Source organism: Marmota monax, unplaced genomic scaffold, assembly GCF_021218885.2.
Source record: "Marmota monax isolate L192 unplaced genomic scaffold, Marmota_monax_Labrador192_F-V1.1 WCK01_AAM20220418_F8-fsc00011, whole genome shotgun sequence".
NCBI classification, from domain to species: Eukaryota; Metazoa; Chordata; class Mammalia; order Rodentia; family Sciuridae; genus Marmota; species Marmota monax.
The window spans coordinates 18,260,391-18,282,589 of record NW_026693082.1 but is presented as its reverse complement, the minus strand read 5'-3'; the positions used below and the strand labels follow the sequence as shown (position 1 = coordinate 18,282,589).

At 41.2% G+C, this 22,199-nt stretch overlaps 1 protein-coding gene across 3 annotated transcripts in view; it reads left to right on the top strand.

The window, feature by feature from the left end:
- Cysltr2 (cysteinyl leukotriene receptor 2) overlaps nt 1-15,277 on the top strand; it is a 68,699-nt gene extending 53,422 nt beyond the window's left edge. Inside the window, exons 2-3 of one of the 3 annotated variants that reach the window (XM_058582569.1) lie at nt 11,883-12,705; nt 14,100-15,277. In XM_058582569.1, coding sequence (XP_058438552.1) covers nt 11,883-12,705; nt 14,100-14,387 — 1,111 coding nt within the window. In that variant the 3' untranslated portion in view covers nt 14,388-15,277. Of the gene's footprint in view, nt 1-11,882 lie in introns of all 3 variants that reach the window. The other 2 variants (XM_046454005.2, XM_058582570.1) reach the window with 2 other exon arrangements.
- Nucleotides 15,278-22,199: the final 6,922 nt, after the last annotated feature.

The window sequence follows — 22,199 nt, the reverse complement described above, 5'->3', positions numbered from 1 at the left end:
CATGCATGCATGTGTGTGTGTGTGTGTGTGTATGCATGTGTTTTGCAGATAGATCCCTTGAGATTTTCTATATATACAATTATGTCATCTGAAACTAGAGGGTATTGTGTTTCTTCCTTTCTGATCTGTGTGATATTTATTTCTTTTTTGCCTTATTTCACCAGTTAGAATTACAGCACTATATTGAATAAGAGCAGTGAGACTGAACATCCTTGTATTGTTCCTAATCTGAGGGGAAGGCTTCAGTCTTTTTCCATTACCTGAAGGATTTTCATACATATATTTTTTTCTCAAGTTGAGGAGATACTTCTCTATTACTCTGTTTCTAAGGGATTTGATCATGAATAGGTATTGAATGTTGTCATATGCTTTTTGTATTAATTTATGTGACCAATGTGGTTTTTCTTCTTTAGCCAGTTACTATGGACTACTTGACTGTTTTTGAATGTCAAATCAGTTTTGTATCCAGGGAATAAATCCCATTTGGTCATGTGTGTAATTCTTTTTACACCGTGATAGATTTTACTTATTAATATTTTGCTAAGTGTATGTTGCATCTATATTCATAGAGGATATTGACCTGTAGGTTTTGTTTTGTTTTGTTTTATATTGTCTTTGTGTGGTTTTGGTATCAGAGTAGTAATAACTTCATAAGATAAATAGAAAGCACACTCTTCCATGCAAATTTTAGAATAATCTTGTTTTTTCTATTTTTTGGAAGAGAATGTGTGGAATTGATGTTAATTCGTTCTTAAATAGTTGATAGAGTTCTTTTGTGAAACCATCTGGACCTAGAGATTTCTTTTTTGAGAATATTAAAGTAAAAATTTTTAATTCCCTTGATAGTTATTAATAGTTATTGAGCTTTTCAAATCACTGATTTAACATTGGGTAAGCTGGGACAGTTTGTATTTTAGGAGGAATTAGTCCATCTCATTTAAGTTGTCGAATTTATGTTTATAGAGTCGTTCATAGTATTCTGTTGGGATTCTTTTGATGTCTCGGGTCTGTTTAGTGACATCCCCTGTTTCATATAATGGTAATTTGTTGTTGCTCTATTTTTTTCCCAGACTTTCTAGAGGTTTGCCAATTGTATTGATCTTTAAAGTAACCCTTATTTCATTGATTTCTCTGTTATTTATGTTTCTAATTTCATGACTTCTGCTCTTTATTTCCTCCTTGCTTTGGGTTTATTTTGTTGGTGGTAGTTATTGTTTTGTTTTGTTTTCTTGTAATGGCTTTATTTTTAGTTTTTCTTTTTGCTTTGTTTTGTTTTGTTCTTGGTACCAGAGATTGAACCCAGGAATGCTTAACCACTGAGCCACATCCTTATCCCTTTATCTTTTTATGTTTTATTTTGAGACAGGCACTCACTATGTTGCTCAGGGCCTTGCTAAGTTGTGGAGGCTGGCTTGGGGTGGAGCTTACCTTACTGATTTGAGACTTTTTATTTTACAATATATACATTTCGTATTATATAGTTTTCTCTTAATATCACTTTTACTGTCTTACAAATTTTGTTATGTCATACTTTCATTTTTATTCAGTTAAATATATTATTTATCTTCCCTTGAGATTTCCTGCAAAAGAAAGAAATTAAAGGGATATGAATAGAAAAAAAAAAGAGCTCAAACTATTTCTGTTTGCCTTGAAACTTTCTCTTTGACCCAGGGATTATTTAGAATTTTCTTTTTAGTTTCCAGGTGTTGAGAGATTTTCTCCCTTTCTGCTGTTGGTTTCTAGCTTGATTCCATTGTGGATAGAGGACCCATTCTATATGATTTCAATTTCTTTTTTTTCTTTAATTTTCATTGTTGGTTGTTCAAAACATTACATAGTTCTTGACATATCATATTTCACACTTTGATTCAAGTGGGTTATGAACTCCCATTTTTACCCCATATACAGATTGCAGCATCACATCGGTTACACATCCACTGTTTTACATATTGCTATACTAGTGTCTGTTGTATTCTGCTGCCTTTCCTATCCTCTACTATCCCCCATCGCCTCCCCTCCCCTCTTCTCTCTCTACCCCCTCTACTGTCATTCATTTCTCTCCCTTGTATTATTTTCCCTTTCCCCTCACTTCCTCTTGTATGAAATTTTGTATAACCCTGAGGGTCTCCTTCCATTTCCATGCAATTTCCCTTCTCTCTCCCTTTCCCTCCCACCTCTCATCCCAATTTAATGTTAATCTTCTTCTCATGCTCTTCGTCCCTACTCTGTTCTTAGTTACTCTCCTTATATCAAAGAAGACATTTGGCATTTGTTTTTTAGGGATTGGCTAGCTTCACTTAGCATAATCTGCTCTAATGCCATCCATTTCCCTGCAAATTCTATGATTTTGTCATTTTTTAATGCAGAGTAATACTCCATTGTGTATAAATGCCACATTTTTTTTATCCATTCGTCTATTGAAGGGCATCTAGGTTGGTTCCACAGTCTTGCTATTGTGAATTGTGCTGCTATGAACATCGATGTAGCAGTGTCCCTGTAGCATGCTCTTTTTAGGTCTTTAGGGAATAGACCGAGAAGGGGAATAGCTGGGTCAAATGGTGGTTCCATTCCCAGCTTTCCAAGAAATCTCCATACTGCTTTCCAAATTGGCTGCACCAATTTGCAGTCCCACCAGCAATGTACAAGTGTACCCTTTTCCCCACATCCTCGCCAGCACTTGTTGTTGTTTGACTTCATAATGGCTGCCAATCTTACTGGAGTGAGATGGTATCTTAGGGTGGTTTTGATTTGCATTTCTCTGACTGCTAGAGATGGTGAGCATTTTTTCATGTACTTGTTGATTGATTGTATGTCCTCCTCTGAGAAGTGTCTGTTCAGGTCCTTGGCCCATTTATTGATTGGTTTATTTGTTATCTTAGTGTCTAATTTTTTGAGTTCTTTGTATACTCTAGATATTAGGGCTCTATCTGAAGTGTGAGGAGTAAAGATTTGTTCCCAGGATGTAGGCTCCCTATTTACCTCTCTTATTGTATCTTTTGCTGAGAAAAAAACTTTTTAGTTTGAGTAAGTCCCATTTGTTGATTCTAGTTATTAACTTTTGTGCTATGGGTGTCCTATTGAGGAATTTGGAGCCCGACCCCACAGTATGTAGATCGTAGCCAACTTTTTCTTCTATCAGACGCCGTGTCTCTGATTTGATATCAAGCTCCTTGATCCATTTTGAATTCACTTTTGTGCATGGCGAGAGAAAGGGATTCAGTTTCATTTTGTTGCATATGGATTTCCAGTTTTCCCAGCACCATTTGTTGAAGATGCTATCCTTCCTCCATTGCATGCTTTTAGCCCCTTTATCAAATATAAGGTAGTTGTAGTTTTGTGGATTGGTTTCTGTGTCCTCTATTCTGTACCATTGGTCCACCCGCCTGTTTTGGTACCAGTACCATGCTGTTTTTGTTACTATTGCTCTGTAGTATAGTTTGAAGTCTGGTATCGCTATACCGCCTGATTCACACTTCCTGCTTAGCATTGTTTTTGCTATTCTGGGTCTTTTGTTTTTCCATATGAATTTCATGATTGCTTTCTCTATTTCTACAAGAAATGCCATTGGGATTTTGATTGGCATTGCATTAAACCTATAGAGAACTTTTGGTAATATCGCCATTTTGATGATGTTAGTTCTGCCTATCCATGAACAGGGTATATTTTTCCATCTTCTAAGATCTTCTTCTATTTCTCTCTTTAGGGTTCTGTAGTTTTCATTGTATAAGTCTTTCACCTCTTTTGTTAGGTTGATTCCCAAGTATTTTATTTTTTTTGAAGATATTGTGAATGGAGTGGTTGTCCTCATTTCCATTTCAGAGGCTTTGTCGCTGATATACAGGAATGCCTTTGATTTATGCGTGTTGATTTTATATCCTGCCACTTTGCTGAATTCATTTATTAGCTCTAATAGTTTCTTTGTAGACCCTTTTGGGTCTGCTAGGTATAGAATCATGTCATCTGCAAATAGTGATAATTTAAGTTCTTCTTTTCCTATTTTGATGCCTTTAATTTCTTTCGTCTGTCTAATTGCTCTGGCCAGTGTTTCGAGAACTATGTTGAACAGAACTGGTGAGAGAGGGCATCCCTGTCTTGTTCCAGATTTTAGAGGGAATGCCTTCAATTTTTCTCCATTCAGAATGATGCTAGCCTGAGGCTTAGCATAGATTGCTTTTACAATATTGAGGTATGTTCCTGTTATCCCTAGTTTTTCTAGAGTTTTGAACATAAAGGGATGCTGTACTTTGTCGAATGCTTTTTCCGCATCTATCGAGATGATCATATGGTTCTTATTTTTAAGTCTATTGATGTGGTGAATAACATTTATTGATTTCCGTATATTGAACCAGCCTTGCATCCCAGGGATGAATCCTACTTGATCATGGTGCACAATTTTTTTGATATGTTTTTGTATCCGAGTGGCCAGAATTTTATTGAGGATTTTCACATCTAGGTTCATTAGAGATATTGGTCTGTAGTTTTCTTTCTTTGAAGTGTCTTTGTCTGGTTTAGGTATCAGGGTGATGTTGGCCTCGTAGAATGAATTTGGAAGTTCTCCCTCTTTGTCTATTTCCCGAAGTAGCTTGAAAAGTATTGGTATTAGTTCCTCTTTAAAGGTTTTGTAAAACTCTGCTGTATACCCAACTGGTCCTGGGCTTTTCTTAGTTGGTAGTCTTTTGATGGTTTCTTCTATTTCCTCAATTGTTATTGGTCTGTTTAGGTTGTCTATATCCTCCTGACTCAATCTGGGCAGATCATATGACTTAAGAAATTTATCTATGCCTTCACTATCTTCTAATTTATTGGAGTATAAGGACTCAAAATAATTTTTGATTATCTTCTGTATTTCTGAAGTGTCTGTTGTGATATTGCCTCTTTCATCCCGTATGCTAGTAATTTGAGTTCTCTCTCTTCTTCTCTTCGCTAGCATGGCTAAGGTTCTGTCGATTTTGTTTATTTTTTCAAAGAACCAACTTTTAGTTTTGTCAATTTTTTCAATTGTTTCTTTTCTTTCGATTTCATTAATTTCAGCTCTGATTTTAATTATTTCTTGCCTTCTACTTCTTTTGCTGTTGTTTTGCTCTTCTTTTTCTAGGATTTTGAGATGAAGTATGAGATCATTTATTTGTTGGTTTTTTCTTTTTTTAAGGAATGAACTCCAAGCAATGAATTTTCCTCTTAGAACTGCTTTCAATGTGTCCCATAGATTCCGATATGTTGTGTCTGTGTTTTCATTAATCTCTAAGAATTTTTTAATTTCCTCCTTGATGTCTTCTATAACCCATTGATCATTCAGTAACCTATTGTTCATTCTCCAAGTGATGTATTCTTTTTCCTTCCTTCTTTTATCGTTGATTTTCAGTTCCATTCCATTATGATCAGATAGGATGCATGGTATTATCTCTACTCCTTTATATTGTCTAAGAGTTGCCCTGTGACATAATATATGATCTATTTTTGAGAAGGATCCATGTGCTGCTGAGAAAAAAGTGTAACTGCTTGATGTTGGGTGGTATATTCTATATATGTCAATTAAGTCTAGGTTATTAATTGTGTTATTGAGTTCTATAGTTTCCTTATTCAACTTTTGTTTGGAAGATCTGTCCAGTGGTGATAGAGGTGTGTTGAAGTCTCCCATGATTATTGTATGGTGGTCTATTAGACTCTTGAACTTGAGAAGAGTTTGTTTGATGAACATAGCTGCACCATTGTTTGGGGCATATATATTTATGATTGTTATGTCTTGTTGGTGTATGGTTCCCTTGAGCAGTATGTAGTGTCCCTCTTTATCCCTTTTGATTAACTTTGGCTTGAAATCTATTTTATTTGATATGAGTATGGATACTCCTGCTTGTTTCCGAAGTCCATATGAGTGATATGATTTTTCCCAACCTTTCACCTTCAGCCTATGTATGTCTTTTCCTATCAAATGCGTCTCCTGTAGGCAGCATATTGTTGGGTCTTGTTTTGTGATCCATTCTACTAGCCTGTGTCTCTTGATTGGTGAGTTTAAGCCATTAACATTTAGGGTTATTATTGAGATATGGGTTGTTCTTCCAGCCATATTTGTTTATTTATGTTACTAAACATGGTTTGTTTTCCTCTTTGATTATTTTCCCCCCTTTAGTGTCCTACCTCCCACTGTTGGTTTTCATTGTTATTTTCCATTTCCTCTTCCTGTAATGTTTTGCCAAGGATGTTTTGAAGAGATGGTTTTCTAGCTGCAAATTCTTTTAACTTTTGTTTATCGTGGAAGGTTTTAATTTCATCTTCCATCCTGAAGCTTAATTTCGCTGGAAACACAATTCTTGGTTGGAACCCATTTTCTTTCAGTGTTTGAAATATGTTATTCCAGGATCTTCTAGCTTTCAGAGTCTGTGTTGAAAGATCAGCTGTTATCCTGATTGGCTTACCCCTAAATGTGATCTGCTTCCTTTCTCTTGTAGCTTTTAAAATTCTCTCCTTATTCTGTATGTTGGGCATCTTCATTATAATGTGTCTAGGTGTGGGTCTCTTATGATTTTGCACATTCGGCGTCCTGTAGGCTTCTAGGATTTGGGGTTCTGTCTCATTCTTCAAGTCTGGGAAGTTTTCTCGTATTATTTCATTGAATAGATTGCTCATTCCTTTGGTTTGAAACTCTGTCCCTTCCTGTATCCCAATGACTCTTAAATTTGGTCTCTTGATGTTATCCCATATTTCTTGGATGTTCTGCTCATGGTTTCTTAACAGTCTTGCTGAGCTGTCTATGTTCTTTTCAAGTTGAAATACTTTATCTTCATTGTCTGATGTTCTGTCTTCTAAGTGTTCTACTCTGCTGGTAGTATTCTCAATTGAGTTTTTAAGTTGGCTTATTGCTTCCTGCATTTCTAGGATTTCTGTTTGTTTGTTTTTTATAACCTCTATTTCCCTGTATAGTTGATCTTTTGCTTCTTGGATTTGTTTATGTAATTCATTGTTGAAGTGATCTTTCATTGTCTGATTTTGCTGTCTGATGTCTTCCTTGAGACTCCAGATCATCTGAAGCATGTATATCCTGAAATCTTTATCTGACATTCCATCTGCTGCAGCTAATACCTCTTCTAATGTTGAGTTGACCTGCAATGCTTGTGGTCCTTTCTTTCCTTGTCTCTTCATACTGTTCGCGTTCCTTTCTACTTGGTGAAACTGTTGTGCTATTGAATTTTCCCCCTATATATTTATATTGGTCTTGTATGGTTGCAAAGTCTCCCTTGCAGGCGCGGGCGGTGGCTCTGCCCCTCCTCCAATTGGGGCAATGTGCCTACCACGCCGGCAGGCCGCTGGGCCTGCTCTGCCGGTCGGTAGCAGGTCCGCCGAACTTGCAGGCGCGGGCGGCGGCTCTGTTCCTCTGCGGGCCGCTAGGCTTGTTCTGTTGGTGGTCACAGTTCTGTCTACTTTGCAGGCGCAGGCAGCGGCACTGCCCCTCTGCAGGCCTCTGGGGCTGTATTGCCAGTGGGTCGCAGGTCCGCCTACCTTGCAGGTGCGGGGGGGGGGGCGGCTCTACCCTTCCTCAGGCCACTGGGCCTGTTCCGTCTCTCGGTTGCAGGTCTGGCCTGTTCTGATGGTGGTCACAGTTCCGTCTACCTTGCAGGCGCGGGGGGGAGGGGGCGGCTCTGCCTCTCAGCAGGCCGCTGCTCCTCTTCTGCCGGTGGGTCGCAGGCCCGCCTACCTTGCAGGAGTGATTGGAAGCTCTGCCCCTCCGTGGGCCACTGGGCCTTTTCTGTCCGTGGTCACAGTTCCGCCTACCTGGCAGGTGCGGGGGGTGGGGGGCGGCTCTGCCCCTCAGCAGGCCGCTGGGCCTGTTCTGTGGGTGGTCACAGTTCCCTCTACCTTGCCGGCGCAGGGGAGGGGGCGGCTCTGCCTCTCAGCAGGCCGCTGCTCCTCTGCCGGTGGGTCGTAGGCCCGCCTACCTTGCAGGAGTGATTGGAAGCTCTGTCCCGCCGTGGGCCACAGGGCCTTTTCTGTCCGTGGTCACAGTTCCACCTACCTGGCAGGCGCGGGGGGTGGGGGGCAGCTCTGCCCCTCAGCAGGCCGCTGGGCCTGCTCTGTGCGTGGTCACAGTTCCCTCTACCTTGCCGGTGCAGGGGGAGGGGGTGGCTCTGCCTCTCAGCAGGCCGCTGCTCCTCTTCTGCCGGTGGGTCGCAGGCCCGCCTACCTTGCAGGAGTGATTAGAAGCTCTGACCCGCCGCGGGCCACTGGGCCTTTTCTGTCTGTGGTCCCAGTTCCACTTACCTGGCAGGCGCGGGGGGTGGGGGGCGGCTCTGCCCCTCAGCAGGCCGCTGGGCCTGCTCTGTGCGTGGTCACAGTTCCCTCTACCTTGCCAGTGCAGGGGGAGGGGGCGGCTCTGCCTCTCAGCAGGCCGCTGCTCCTCTTCTGCCGGAGGGTCGCAGGCCCGCCTACCTTGCAGGAGTGATTGGAAGCTCTGACCCGCCGCGGGCCACTGGGCCTTTTCTGTCCGTGGTCACAGTTCCACCTACCTGGCAGGCGCAGGGGGTGGGGGGCGGCTCTGCCCCTCAGCAGGCCGCTGGGCCTGCTCTGTGCGTGGTCACAGTTCCCTCTACCTTGCCGGTGCAGGGGGAGGGGGCGGCTCTGCCTCTCAGCAGGCCGCTGCTCCTCTTCTGCCGGTGGGTCGCAGGCCCGCCTACCTTGCAGGAGTGATTGGAAGCTCTGTCCCGCCGCGGGCCACTGGGCCTTTTCTGTCCGTGGTCACAGTTCCACCTACCTGGCAGGCGCGGGGGGTGGGGGGCGGCTCTGCCCCTCAGCAGGCCGCTGGGCCTGCTCTGTGCGTGGTCACAGTTCCCTCTACCTTGCCGGTGCAGGGGGAGGGGGCGGCTCTGCCTCTCAGCAGGCCGCTGCTCCTCTTCTGCCGGTGGGTCGCAGGCCCGCCTACCTTGCAGGAGTGATTGGAAGCTCTGTCCCGCCGCGGGCCACTGGGCCTTTTCCTCTTTGATTATTTTCCCCCCTTTAGTGTCCTACCTCCCACTGTTGGTTTTCATTGTTATTTTCCATTTCCTCTTCCTGTAATGTTTTGCCGCGGATGTTTTGAAGAGATGGTTTTCTAGCTGCAAATTCTTTTAACTTTTGTTTATTGTGGAAAGTTTAAATTTAATCTTCCATCCTGAAGCTTAATTTCGCTGGATACACAATTCTTCGTTGGAACCCATTTTCTTTCAGTGTTTTAAATATGTTATTCCAGCATCTTCCAGCTCTCAGAGTCTGTGTTGAAAGATCAGCTGTTATCCTGATTGGTTTACCCCTAAATGTAATCTGCTTCCTTTCTCTTGTAGCTTTTAAAATTCTCTCCTTATTCTGTATGTTGGGCATCTTCATTATAATGTGTCTAGGTGTGGATCTCTTATGATTTTGCACATTCGGGGTCCTGTAGCCTTCTAGTATTTGGGATTCTGTCTCATTCTTCAAGTCTGGGAAGTTTTCTCGTATTATTTCATTGAATAGATTGCTCTTTCCTTTGGTTTGGACCTCTATACCTTCCTGTATCCCAATGACTCTTAAGTTTGGTCTCTTTATGTTATCCCATATTTCTTGGATGTTCTGGTCATGGTTTCTTAACCGTCTTGCTGAGCTGTCTATGTTCTTTTCAAGTTGAAATACTTTGTCTTCATTGTCTGATGTTCTGTCTTCTAAGTGTTCTACTCTGCTGGTAGTATTCTCAATTGAGTTTTTAAGTTGGCTTATTGCTTCCTGCATTTCTAGGATTTCTGTTTGTGTTTTATAACCTCTATCTCCCTGTATAGTTGATCTTTTGCTTCTTGGATTTGTTTATGTAATTCATTGTCGAAGTGATCTTTCATTGTCTGATTTTGCTGTCTGATGTCTTCCTTGAGACTCCAGATCATCTGAAGCATGTATATCCTGAATTCTTTATCTGACATTCCATCTGCTGCAGATATTACCTCTTCTAACGTTGAGTTGACCTGCATTGCTTGTGGTCCTTTCTTTCCTTGTCTTTTCATATTGTTCGCGTTTCTTTCTGCTTGGTGAAACTGTTGTGTTATTGAATTTTCCTCCTATATATTTATATTGCTCTCGTATAGTTGCAAAGTCTCCCTCGCAGGTGCACGCAGCGGCTCTGCCCCTCCTCCAATTGGGGCAATGTGCCTACCATGCTGGCGGGCCGCTGGGCCTGATCTGCTAGTCGGTAGCAGGTCCGCCTACCTTGCAGGCGCGGGCGGCGGCTCTGCCCCTCCGCGGGCTGCTGGGCCTGTTCTGTCTGTCGGTTGCAGGTCTGTCTACCTTGCAGGCGCGGGTGGCGGATCTGCCCCTCCCCCAAACGGGGCGATGTGTCTACCACCCTGACAGGTCGCTGGGCCTGTTCTGTCGGTGGGTTGCAAGTCCGCCTACCTTGCAGGCACGGGGGGGGGGGTGCTGATTTCAATTTCTTTAAACCTGTTGAGATTTGCTTTGTATCCCTAGATGTGGCTTATCTTGGTATATGTTCCGTGGTCACTTGAAGAGAATGTGCACCCTGCTCTTGTTGGATGACGTGTTCTCTAAGTGTCAAATAGATTCTGTTGGTTAGGGGTGTTTTCTGTATCCTTGCTGAGTTTTTCCTGTTTTCTCTATCCATTGTTCAGTGAGGGCCTTGAGGTCACCAACTGTAATTGTGGATTTGTTCAATTCTCCTTTCAGTTCTGCCAGCTTTGCTCCAATATCTTGCAATTCTTGTTTGATTAATATCCTTTTGGAACTTGTGAGTCTTCTTCGTGGACAATGCTCTTGTCTTTACATAATGCTCCTCTTTGTCTCTGATAACTTGCTTTGCTCTGTAGTTCACTATATCTTACACCAATAGAGCCATTCCTAACTTTCCTTGATTTGAATGACATGTATTTTCCTTTCCTGTTCCTTTCAACCTGCCAATACCACTATTTGAAGTGAATTTCTTGTAGACAGTAGATAGTTGGGTCATTTTTTTTAATAATCCACTCAGCCAATCTCTCTTTTAATTGGTATACTTAGACCATTTATATTTAATGTAATTATTGGGTATTGGGGATAAATTTGCCATTTTTTTTCTGTTTTCTGTTTGTGTCATCTTTTCCCTGCCATCATTTTATCCATTCAAATGAAGTGAGGAAATTTGACCTTCCTTTGTGTCTCTTTAGTCTTCCTCATGGATAATATAGTTATCTTAAATACTTCCTCTACATCCATATACAACCACATCAGAGTGTATTAATAGTTTTTTTGTCTGTTTGTTTGTTTCGAACATCTAATATAATTTGGACCCATCAAGAGAAGGGAAGTCTACTTTTTCTGATTGCTCTAAGTTGTCTTTTTCTTTTTAATTCTCTCCTGTTTAAAGGGCTAACTTTACCCTTTCTTTTAGTGTAATTCTGATGGTTAAAAAGCAAACAAATAAACAAACAAATCCCTTAGTTTTCTCGCCATCTGAGAAGTCTTTATCTCCCCTTTATGCCTGAGGGATATTTTTGCTTGATAGAGAATTCTAGTCTGGAAGGTCTTTTAAGCACATGAGAAATGCCATGCCATTTCCCTTTGCCTCCCATGAGTTCTGATGAGGAATCTGCTGTCCAGGGGATTCAGGCTGCAGTATCGCAGGAAGGCATTCATACCAACATGAGCACGAGGCCAAAAGTTCCCCAAGTTGGAGGCTCCAGCCAAATAATGGTTATTCTCTATATTATACATTAGGAAACTTATCATGACATATAATACAGCCTATTGTAAAGACATACCAATATTTTTCAATATGAGTTTCAAGAAAAATCTACTATTTCTCTCTGTTTCATTACAACCCAGAAAGATGTAATCGATGAGCAAGAAGGAAAAAGAAAATGCCTAAAGTAACTTTTTGTGTCTGTTCCTTTTTAACACAGCTGGGAGAGAAAACTCATGACCTGGCTTCTGTCCAGCTCCACATCAGAAATGGCATCAAATGAAACCCAGGACATGGGGAACTGCACGACTGAAACCTTCAAGAGACAATTTTACCCCATCACCTACCTAATCATATTTGTCTGGGGATCCTTGGGAAATGGCTTGTCCATATATGTTTTCCTGCAGACTTATAAGAAATCCTCATCTGTGAATGTCTTCATGCTCAACCTGGCCATTTCCGATCTCCTGTTCACAAGTACTCTGCCCTTCAGGGCTGACTACTATTTCAGAGGCTCCAACTGGATATTTGGGGACCTGACCTGCAGAATCATGTCATACTCCTTATACGTCAACATGTACACCAGCATTTATTTCCTGACTGTGCTCAGTGTTGTGCGTTTCCTGGCCACCGTTCACCCCTTCCGGCTTCTCCATGTCGCCAGCTTCAGGACGGCTTGGATCCTCTGTGGGATCATATGGCTCTTTATCATGATTGCCTCAGGAATGCTGCTGAAGAGAGGCTCCGAGCCAAAGGGCGAGCTCATATCATGCTTGGATCTGGATCCAAAAAAAATTAACAATCTGCTGATCATGAACTACGTTGCCTTGGTGGTGGGCTTCCTGCTGCCGTTCTTCACACTCACCATCTCTTATCTGCTGATCATCCGAGTCCTGTCTAAGGTGAAGCTCTCGGAATTGGGTCTGCGGGCTTCTCACAGGAAGGCTATGATCACCATCATCATCACCTTGATCATCTTCCTCCTGTGTTTCCTGCCTTATCACTCGCTGAGGACCCTCCACCTGGTCACCTGGGATGAGAAGGTGTGCGGGGACGGGCTGCACAAAGCCGTGGTCATCACATTGGCCTTGGCGGCAGCCAACACCTGCTTCAATCCTTTCCTCTATTACTTTGCTGGGGAGAATTTCAAGGATAAATTAAGGGCTGTGTTCAGAAAAGAACACCTACAGAGGGCAACGACAAAGTGCAGCTCTCCTGTTTGTGCGTGGCTGAAAACGGAAACGAGGGTGTAAGGTCCTTAGATGAGGCTCCTTCACGTACCATTGTGTCCACCTTCATTCACTCAGCATCCAGATGACACTGTCATTACGTCACTCTTGACAAATGTGATGTCCATGTCTTATTAACCATGACCTTTGTTAATAAGACCTACTTAGGACATTTCATTGGGTGTAGTTTCAGTGTCTGAGTCTAAACGATGTAGGAGGAGAAACCCCCTAGTAGAGTCTTAAATGCTGAAATCTCAGACTGGGGGGAAAATGTCAAGCACAGTGGAGCCTGCTTTCCATCAGATTCTGTATCCAGATCTCTGGCCCATCAGGCATTCTACATTCTTAATTTTAAAACATCTCTAACTTCCCCAGCATATCCAGCTCCCCATCCCTATAAATCTTTGAGATACAGCCCATTACAAATATACCAGAGGCCCCAGAACATCACAAGTGCATCCCCAGAGAAGAAGTGCATCCTAAAATTCAGGCAGAGGCTGGGTATGGTGGGGCATGCCTGTAATCCCAGTGGCTCCACAGGCTGAGGCAGGAGGATTGTGAGTTCAAAGCCAGCCTCAGTAACTTAATAAGGCATTTAGCAACTCAGCGAGACCCTGTCTCTAAATAAAATAGAAAAAGGTCTGGGGATGTGGGTCAGTGGTTAAGCATCCCTGGGTTCAATCCTGGGTACCAGAGGGGGGAGAAAAAAAGAATTCAGGCAAAGATATTGTGAAGAGAAAGGATGCCCTGTAACAGAGCAATTACCAAGGCCCTAAACAAGGACAGTGAGAGAGAAGCAGGGGGAAGGATTGAGGTCAGAGAGGGGAAGAGGAATTTCATTTTGCCCTGGGAGAAGGGTTCTTGCACAATGAAGGCACAAGGAATGTTTCCCTTGCCTCTTTCTTGCTCTGGGGTTAGGAAGGACAGGAGGAGTAGGAGGGGGAGCCGGGGCACTATGTAGAGGGTGGAGAAATTAGGCATGGAACAGGGGAGAAGGCAGGGTCATGGACACTATCTGTTTTACTTTGAGACCTGGGATTGGACTGATGTCACTGCAATCACTGCTCCCGCTGTGGGTTCCCTGGGATGGGAGCCAAAGTAAAGGAGGTGATGCTAAGGGTTTGGATTGAGCACTCAGGGAAAGGGAGGAGTGGAAAGCCAGGTGCAAAGGCTGTTGCACCCCTGAAGTCCTGTTTATGCTTCAGCAGGACATGAGCAGAGAGTGGAAACTAAAGCACCTGACGTGGGAGGAGATCCTTTCTGTCCACAGAAACCAGGCTAAGGATCCTGCCAACCACCACCAACAACCACTACCAAGGACTCTGCACTGCCAACAGCTGAGTGCCTTCCCTGTGCCAGGCAGACTGTGCCAGGCACTTCACATTCATTCCCCTCCCATCTCAACTCTGGAGGAGTTTTCATATCACAGATGGAGAAATGGGAGCTCAGAGACTTTGAGAAGTGTGCCTCAGTTTAAACAGCTAGTGAGAGTTTAAAAACCTCCCTGCAGAAGGGCTGACCAGGTACTCTACCCACTGGACCCTTGCAAACCTCCAGGGACACTTTTTGGAAGGCTGAACAGGAGCTCCCCTCTCCCACCAGGAATATGCTCCTCCTCATTCTCACAAGAAAATAAAGATTTTTTTTCTTTGGAGTTGATCCCTGACACAGTGGAGGGCTGGAGGGAAGTGATGTTCTGAAACTCTGGAGCGACTAAGACAGCTTTCATGCTAAAGTGAGGACCCAGTGCCCTTCCCTTATTTGGTGACCAGAATGATGACAGACAGATGCCTGTCAAGGCAGGACCCTGGGGCTTCTGCCTACAGGGAAACTACGCAATCCTAGAAAAAAGGCTGACAGCGGTTGGGAATCCTCTAGCCTCAAAGCTGGACATCTGCTTTGTTTTCTACCTGACTTCAGAGCCTACAATGCAGTGAATCCCTTTCACTCACAAGAGCATCAAATCAACCTGTTATGACATCACCCCTGATTATGAACGGCCATCAGTGACCACTGCACACTTGAGGAAAGGCCCTCATGTGAAAGACACCAGCAAATAAATGAGAGAGTAGATAGAGGCCTTTTCAGAATGAAAGACCTCAACATTTTTTATCATCCTTGCATTAATTATGATTACATTTCATTTCATTTATTCATCTATTTGCAAGTTTCATTATTTTTTGTTCTACTCTGCATCTCTGAGATTCATCTGGGATCTTATCTTTTTGCCTAAAGATCTTTCTTCAATAGTTTTTTTTTTTTAACACAGCTTAATAAAATGATGAATTCTCTATTTTTTCTTTAGCAAGAAAATATTTTCACTTTATCTTAATTCTGAATTTTATATATATATATAAATATATATATATATATATTATATTATATATATATATTTATATATATATATATAAATATATATATTTATATATAAATATATATATAAATATATATATATCTCAAATACAAATAACACTGGAACAACTGGATGTCCATACGAAGAGGCTCAAGAATTTATTGAACCCTCACCTCACACCGTAAACAAAAACCAATTCAAAATTGATGAAAAATCAATCCAAGATTCTTACAACGGGATGTAAGTGTAAATTTTTGTGATCTTGTAGTGAGCAATGTTTCTTTTTTTCTTTTCTTTTCTTAATTTATTTTAATTAGTAAGTATATATGATAGCAAAATGCATTTTGACTCATTGTACACAATTGCAGTGAAAAAGAAACTTGATCAGAGAAGGAAAATAACCACAGTACACTACATGGCTCAGCTGTGAATAATATTTACAAAGTGAGTAATATACATACAGAAATACTGTGATATCATTTTTTTCAGGAAATAGGGGAGATGATGTGCATGTGTGAGAGATGGGTGTAAGAAACCTGAGTTCCCATCTTTCATCAGAGAAAAAGCATCCCAGCTGAAGCAGGGAAATAATAAACATTTGTACAGTATGTTATTTAGCGATAGGAGGTAAATACCAGAAACAGCAACAAGAAGAATGGACAGAGATTATCTCTGAATAGAAGTTGGGTGTGGGAGAGTGAGGTGGGGATTTTAGATTTCCCTTCTCAGAACTGTTGAACTGTCTGTGAATGTGTGTTGCTGAAATAAAATAAAATAAATTAAGTTAAATTAATTTTAAAATTCAAATGAATTCTTAATTTTTTAAGGAATAAGAACATTGATATGGAAAAGAGAGGGGGGGGGGAGAGGCTTAGTGAATTATTTTTCCCTTTCCCCAAGACTTTTCCTCTTTCCAACCAAGGAGAAGCCTCTAATTTGGTTAAAAAAAATGTCACCCCTGGGAAAGGAAACAAACCCAGCAATCTTTATTTAAGAAAGTAAAAGCCAAGAGATTCCAGATCTTTTTGTTTGAGGGACTCAATATCTCTTCAAGCAAACCTACAAATTGCTCAACTGGGAGAAAGGAGTTCTGTTGTGCAAACTTTGGCAGAATTATGATTCTGGAAGGGTGCTTTTTCAATGGGGACTTAAGAAGCAAGTGCCAGTTATATTCTGTAACTATGTTAAATGAACAATTCTCTGTTGTAGATTTCATCATTACAATTTATTCTCAAGTAGAGATGATGTTATACTGGCCAAAAATGGGTTAGGAAAGGAGATTGGCAAAGATGATGGCTTTCTTTAAAGAATTCAGTTAAGAATTCAGTTTTCTTTTCTTTGCTTTTTCTTTTTTGGTACCAGGGGTTGAATTCAGGGGAACTTAAACACTATGCCACCTCTTGAGCACTTTTTTGTATTTTATTTTGAGACAGTTGAGACAGGATCTCTCTGAATTCCTTAGGGCCTTGCTAAGTTGCTGAGGCTGGCTTTGCACTTGTGATCCTCCTGCCTCAGCCTCCCAAGTCACTGGGATTACTGGCATGCACCACCGCTACCCAGCTCACTTTTCTTTTTGGAGAAGAGTTTGAAAATAGAGACCCAGCAGGGGAGAATGGGGAGGTGGGGGTATCCCAAGGCATCTGGAGATGAGAGAGCTTCATTTCAAGTCTTTTCTTCCACAATAGATGGGGCAGCTACTTAGGGCTAAAAAAAGCCACAAGGAGAAATACAATGACAAAGGGCTTATTACAATGTTGATATATATTTTGACACTCTAATAATTAAAGTATAGCACCGGCATAAAGATCCACTGAGAGATGAAAGAAGCACAACCCGAAAACAGAGGCTGATTCACATAGGGAACTAGAAAGGCCTGTGAAAGGTTAGTTGTATGATGTGCTGAGGAGACTGAACTCCAAGCCCAGGAGCCTCCAGACCCCAGCCCCTAAGCCTCTGCATCCCAACTGTGGGGTAGACACAGTGGGGTGTACTGGACATAAAGATAACCTATAGCATGGCTCTGTGGATGGGTGTGGAACTGTGGCTGATGACCAGAGGTCTCCCTGATGAACTGACTCTTGCAGGACCTCAAGTTTTGCATAACCTGCAAGTTAGGGAATATCCAACTGTTGTATGACTTTCAAATTGGGGGACATTTGTAATGCATAAGACTGAATTCCCCATTCGCCTGATGGGACAGGTGCTTAACATCTTGATATTAATTAATGTTCTTGAAATTATGATTCTATGAAGTCATTTTGACTAGAATTTTCCACTTATCTTTTATTTACAAGATATTTGATACAAACAAAAATGTGTAAATAAGAATAAAATTGTCACCTCTGTTCTTACTCCCAGGCATGAGAAAAAAAATTATTACTAGTACTGTCATAATCATTTCCATATCCCTGATCTCAGAGATCAACATCAGTCTGAATTTCATGCTAATGATTCTTTTGCTTCTATTTACCATTTTATCACAAAAAATGTATCCCATGGAAAATATTATTTAGCTTTGTATATTTTTGCATTTTTTAGAAATGGAATAATATAGAAACCATTTTTCCCTCACTCATCTTTATATTTTGAGATTCAGTCAAGGCACTGCTGCTAAGATGACTAGCACAATTTAATTATCCATATTTCTGTTAATGGAGATTTGGGTTATTGTCCATATTTTGCTATTAGGAATGATGCTCCTATGAATATTCTTATACATGTCTCTCGGTGCATGCATATAAAATATTCTCCATATCTATATTTTCTGGGTATTACTCTTTTCTCAACTGGTTTTACCAATTCATACCTCTGCCAACAGTGTGCGTGAACTCCCATGGGAAGTGTTTGAGACAGTCTGATTTTTTAACCTGTTTAAACCTAGGGGTTTCATGCAACTTTCAAGGAAAGAAAATTTAAGGAGTTAACTGCAAATAAACCCTCACTCACTAAAGGCAATTATAAAGTTTGTACTCTTGGCAAAAGAAAATTGATAACAGGTGGGCAGTCCAAAATGCAAGAAGAAAGAGTGAACAGTGATAAAGATAAATTCAGAATTCCAGGTTGCTAGCCAGGGTCACTCTCCTCTGCAGCTTGTTGCTGTCATTCCTTGAATAGCAAAGGCTAGGATTTACTAACGTTAGGTCTCTTCCCAAAAGTGTGTGTGCATTTTTCAGATAATAAAATGAATGGAAAATATTATTGATTATTCTTTAGAGAGGAGGATACTGAGTCATAGAGAGGTAACTTGCCAAAATGTACTTGCAATTTTGCAGTTCATAGAACCAGTATTGAAACCTAGCCAATATGTTCCAGAGCTCAGATTCCTACCAACTACCCTTCACCCTTACACTCTTATCCACCGCACTAAACTGTCACGTGATACTGCCTCACAAATGAGTTTTTTTTTTCTTGGTTGTCATTAGGATCTTCTCTCTGTCTTTTGTGTTGTGAAATAGTACCAAGATATGTTGAAGTATAGGTTTCTCTTTTATTAACCTAATTTGGATTCAGTCACGACTAATTCAGTGTAAATCCATTTCTTTTTTCATTTCTATTTGGCATTTTTAAATTTCTATTATAGTTATCTCTCCATATCTGCAGGTTCTGCATCCATGGATTCAACCAACAGCTGATGGAAAAATATTTGAAAAAAATGTCTGTGATAAATACATACAGGTTTTTTCTTGTTGCTATTCTCTAAACAATACAGTATAACAGCTATTTATATAGCATTTACATTGTATAAGGTGTCGTAAATAATCCAAAGATGATTTGAAGTACATGGGAAGAATTGTGTAGGTTATATGCAAATAACTACCATATTTTATACAAGGGATTTGAACATTCGAAGATTTTAGTGTTGGTGTCGAGTCCTGGAACCAATTCCCCAAGGATAAGGAGAGATGATTGCATTTGACTTTTCATTTCTAGAAATGAATGTCTAACTAATTAAATTTTGTCACTGGGGATTGAACTCAGGGGTGCTTTGTCACAGAGCTATATCCTCGATGCTTTTTATTTTTTTAAGACAGGGTCTCCCTAAGTTGCTGAGGGTCTTGCTAGGTTGCTGAGGTTGACCTCAAATTTATAGTCCTTCTGTCTCAGCCTCCCAAGTCACTGGGATTATAGGCCTGGGCCTATAATCTCATAAATGTGCTTATTTTATACTCTGGATCTAATAATTCCACCATGAAGTCTCTAATGGTCTGATTCTACCATCTATCAGTTCGCCGTCTTTACCCATGGTGATGTGGTATGTTTTGTGATTTTTGAACTATGGGTCCCTGTTCTTTGGAACTTTCTTCGTGAGAATTTTCAAGGCTTATCTCGACTTTCTTTGAGAGAAGTTTTGCATTTATACCTGCCATGTTTTTGGTGTTTTGGGATGCATCGGAATGTGATCCTGGGACCACAATAAATCAGACTCCACACTTGTTTTTTTTAAAAATACCACATCGGAAGTATGAATTCTGGCTATAAATTCTCCCATGATCAAAATTATGATCAAAACATTTCAGGACAGATGATTTTTTGTCATCACCCAGTGGAGGGAGGGTTCCAGACAGGCAATGTGCATTGCTGTTCCTTTGGGACACAGGTCTGTTTCTCACACACCATTATGCTGAGCGTGGAGTCTTCCATTTCATTTTATTCAGGAGGTGTAACAGATCTTGTCCAAAAATGAACACCATCGAGTCCTTCTCGAACTTAAAATTGCACTCTGCTCCTCACATCAGGAAGTACAATCTACAAGGTGAGGTCTTGGGAACTAAAATGGATCAAATTATGTCATATGCATGTGTGAACATGCCTCAGTGGAAGCCATTAATCTGTGTAATAAATATGCATCAATAAAAATTTAAAAAGTAGAATTTAGTTCTGTTCTTTTAAACATGGGCTGGGCTTAATGACTTGTTTGGCCAATAAGATGCAGCAGAAGTGACTTCTGTGTCTAGAACAACAAGCCACGAGGCTTCTGCCTGAGTTTCCTAAAACTGGCTCTTAGGATGCTCCCTCTCGGAATTCAACTACCATTCTGTGAAATGACCAAGATACCTGGAGAGGTAACGTGAAGACGATTTGGTTGACATCCCCAGCTGATATCCAGCCAATAGCCAGCACTACGTCCTGTCCTAAGAGTGAACCCTTGCTGGCGGATGGCCAAGCCTTTAGATGACTTCAGCCCCAACCTCCATCTGGCTGCAACCCCACCACATGCTCCATGTGAGGGCTTCCCAGGGAAGCCTTGTCAGCCTTAGAGTAATCTATTGTTGACTGAGACCACTGAGTCGCAGGCTGTTTTGTTACACAGCGGTTCTAGTAGACTTTCATCTTGGGTGGGATCTAGACTTTATCCCTAGGTTTCCCCACCCCATGAAGTCATCAAAATAGCAAGAACTCAAGTTTAGTAGAATTTAGAAAAGCCTCACTGTGAACCTGTATGTTGGCCCTGCCCTTCTCAGGGTTCAAATTTTCACTTTGTTTTCGGTCTCTCTGGAGCTTTCCCTTTATTCTATACTTTATAGTGTAATGCACTTAAAAGTTAAGACTATATAGTTCTTATCAGGTCCGGATTTGAAGGAATATCATCCTCCACACAATCAGAAATGAAAGCTTTTAGCTTCTTTGTGGGAAAATAAATAAGGTTATGAGTTACTTGGAATTTAATTATGAACTTGGTGTAAATCTGTGACATTTCCCAGTAAGAAAGCCCGTCTCCACTCACACTTCTATCCTCTCCCATCCAGCTCTTTCTAACTGTACTCAAACTGGCTTTGCCAAAGGTACCAGCAGTCAGTATGTTTTTTAAATCTAGTAATCCCATCATTTGTCTCAATTTACATGTTTTCTGTTGCATTAAATAGAGTTGACCACTATTTATCCTTGCTATACTTTATTTTTGTGAGATTTGTGATGCAACAGTCTTCTGGTTTTATTCCCTTATCTCTGGATACTACTCTAAACAGGCTTTGATTTAGGCATCTGTGTGTGTGTGCGTGTGTGTGTGTGCTTCTGCACGTGCACGCATTCTAGTCCATTCGTCAATGAGAACCATAGGCTGGATCAGAATCCATTTCTTGGGGAGTCTATGCTCTGCTTATCTTTTGTAATCTCCATTTTGGTGGAAACAGAGATTCTAGGAATTTTTTTTTTTTTAAGAATTTTACTACCAAGGGTACACTTGTACATTGCTGGTGGGACTGCAAATTGGTGCAGCCAATTTGGAAAGCAGTATGGAGATTTCTTGGAAAACTGGGAATGGAACCACCATTTGACCCAGCTATTCCCCTTCTCGGTCTATTCCCTAAAGACCTAAAAAGAGCATGCTACAGGGACACTGCTACATCGATGTTCATAGCAGCACAATTCACAATAGCAAGACTGTGGAACCAACCTAGATGCCCTTCAATAGACGAATGGATAAAAAAAATGTGGCATTTATACACAATGGAGTATTACTCTGCATTAAAAAATGACAAAATCATAGAATTTGCAGGGAAATGGATGGCATTAGAGCAGATTATGCTAAGTGAAGCTAGCCAATCCCTAAAAAACAAATGCCAAATGTCTTCTTTGATATAAGGCGAGTAACTAAGAACAGAGTAGGGACGAAGAGCATGAGAAGAAGATTAACATTAAATTGGGATGAGAGGTGGGAGGGAAAGGGAGAGAGAAGGGAAATTGCATGGAAATGGAAGGAGACCCTCAGGGTTATACAAAATTTCATACAAGAGGAAGTGAGGGGAAAGGGAAAAATAATACAAGGGGGAGAAATGAATGACAGTAGAGGGGATAGAGAGAGAAGAGGGGTGGGGAGGGGAGGGAAGGGGGGATAGTAGAGGATAGGAAAGGCAGCAGAACACAACAGACACTAGTATGGCAATATGTAAATCAATGTAAGTGTAACTGATGTGATTCTGCAATCTGTATATGGGGTAAAAATGGGAGTTCATAA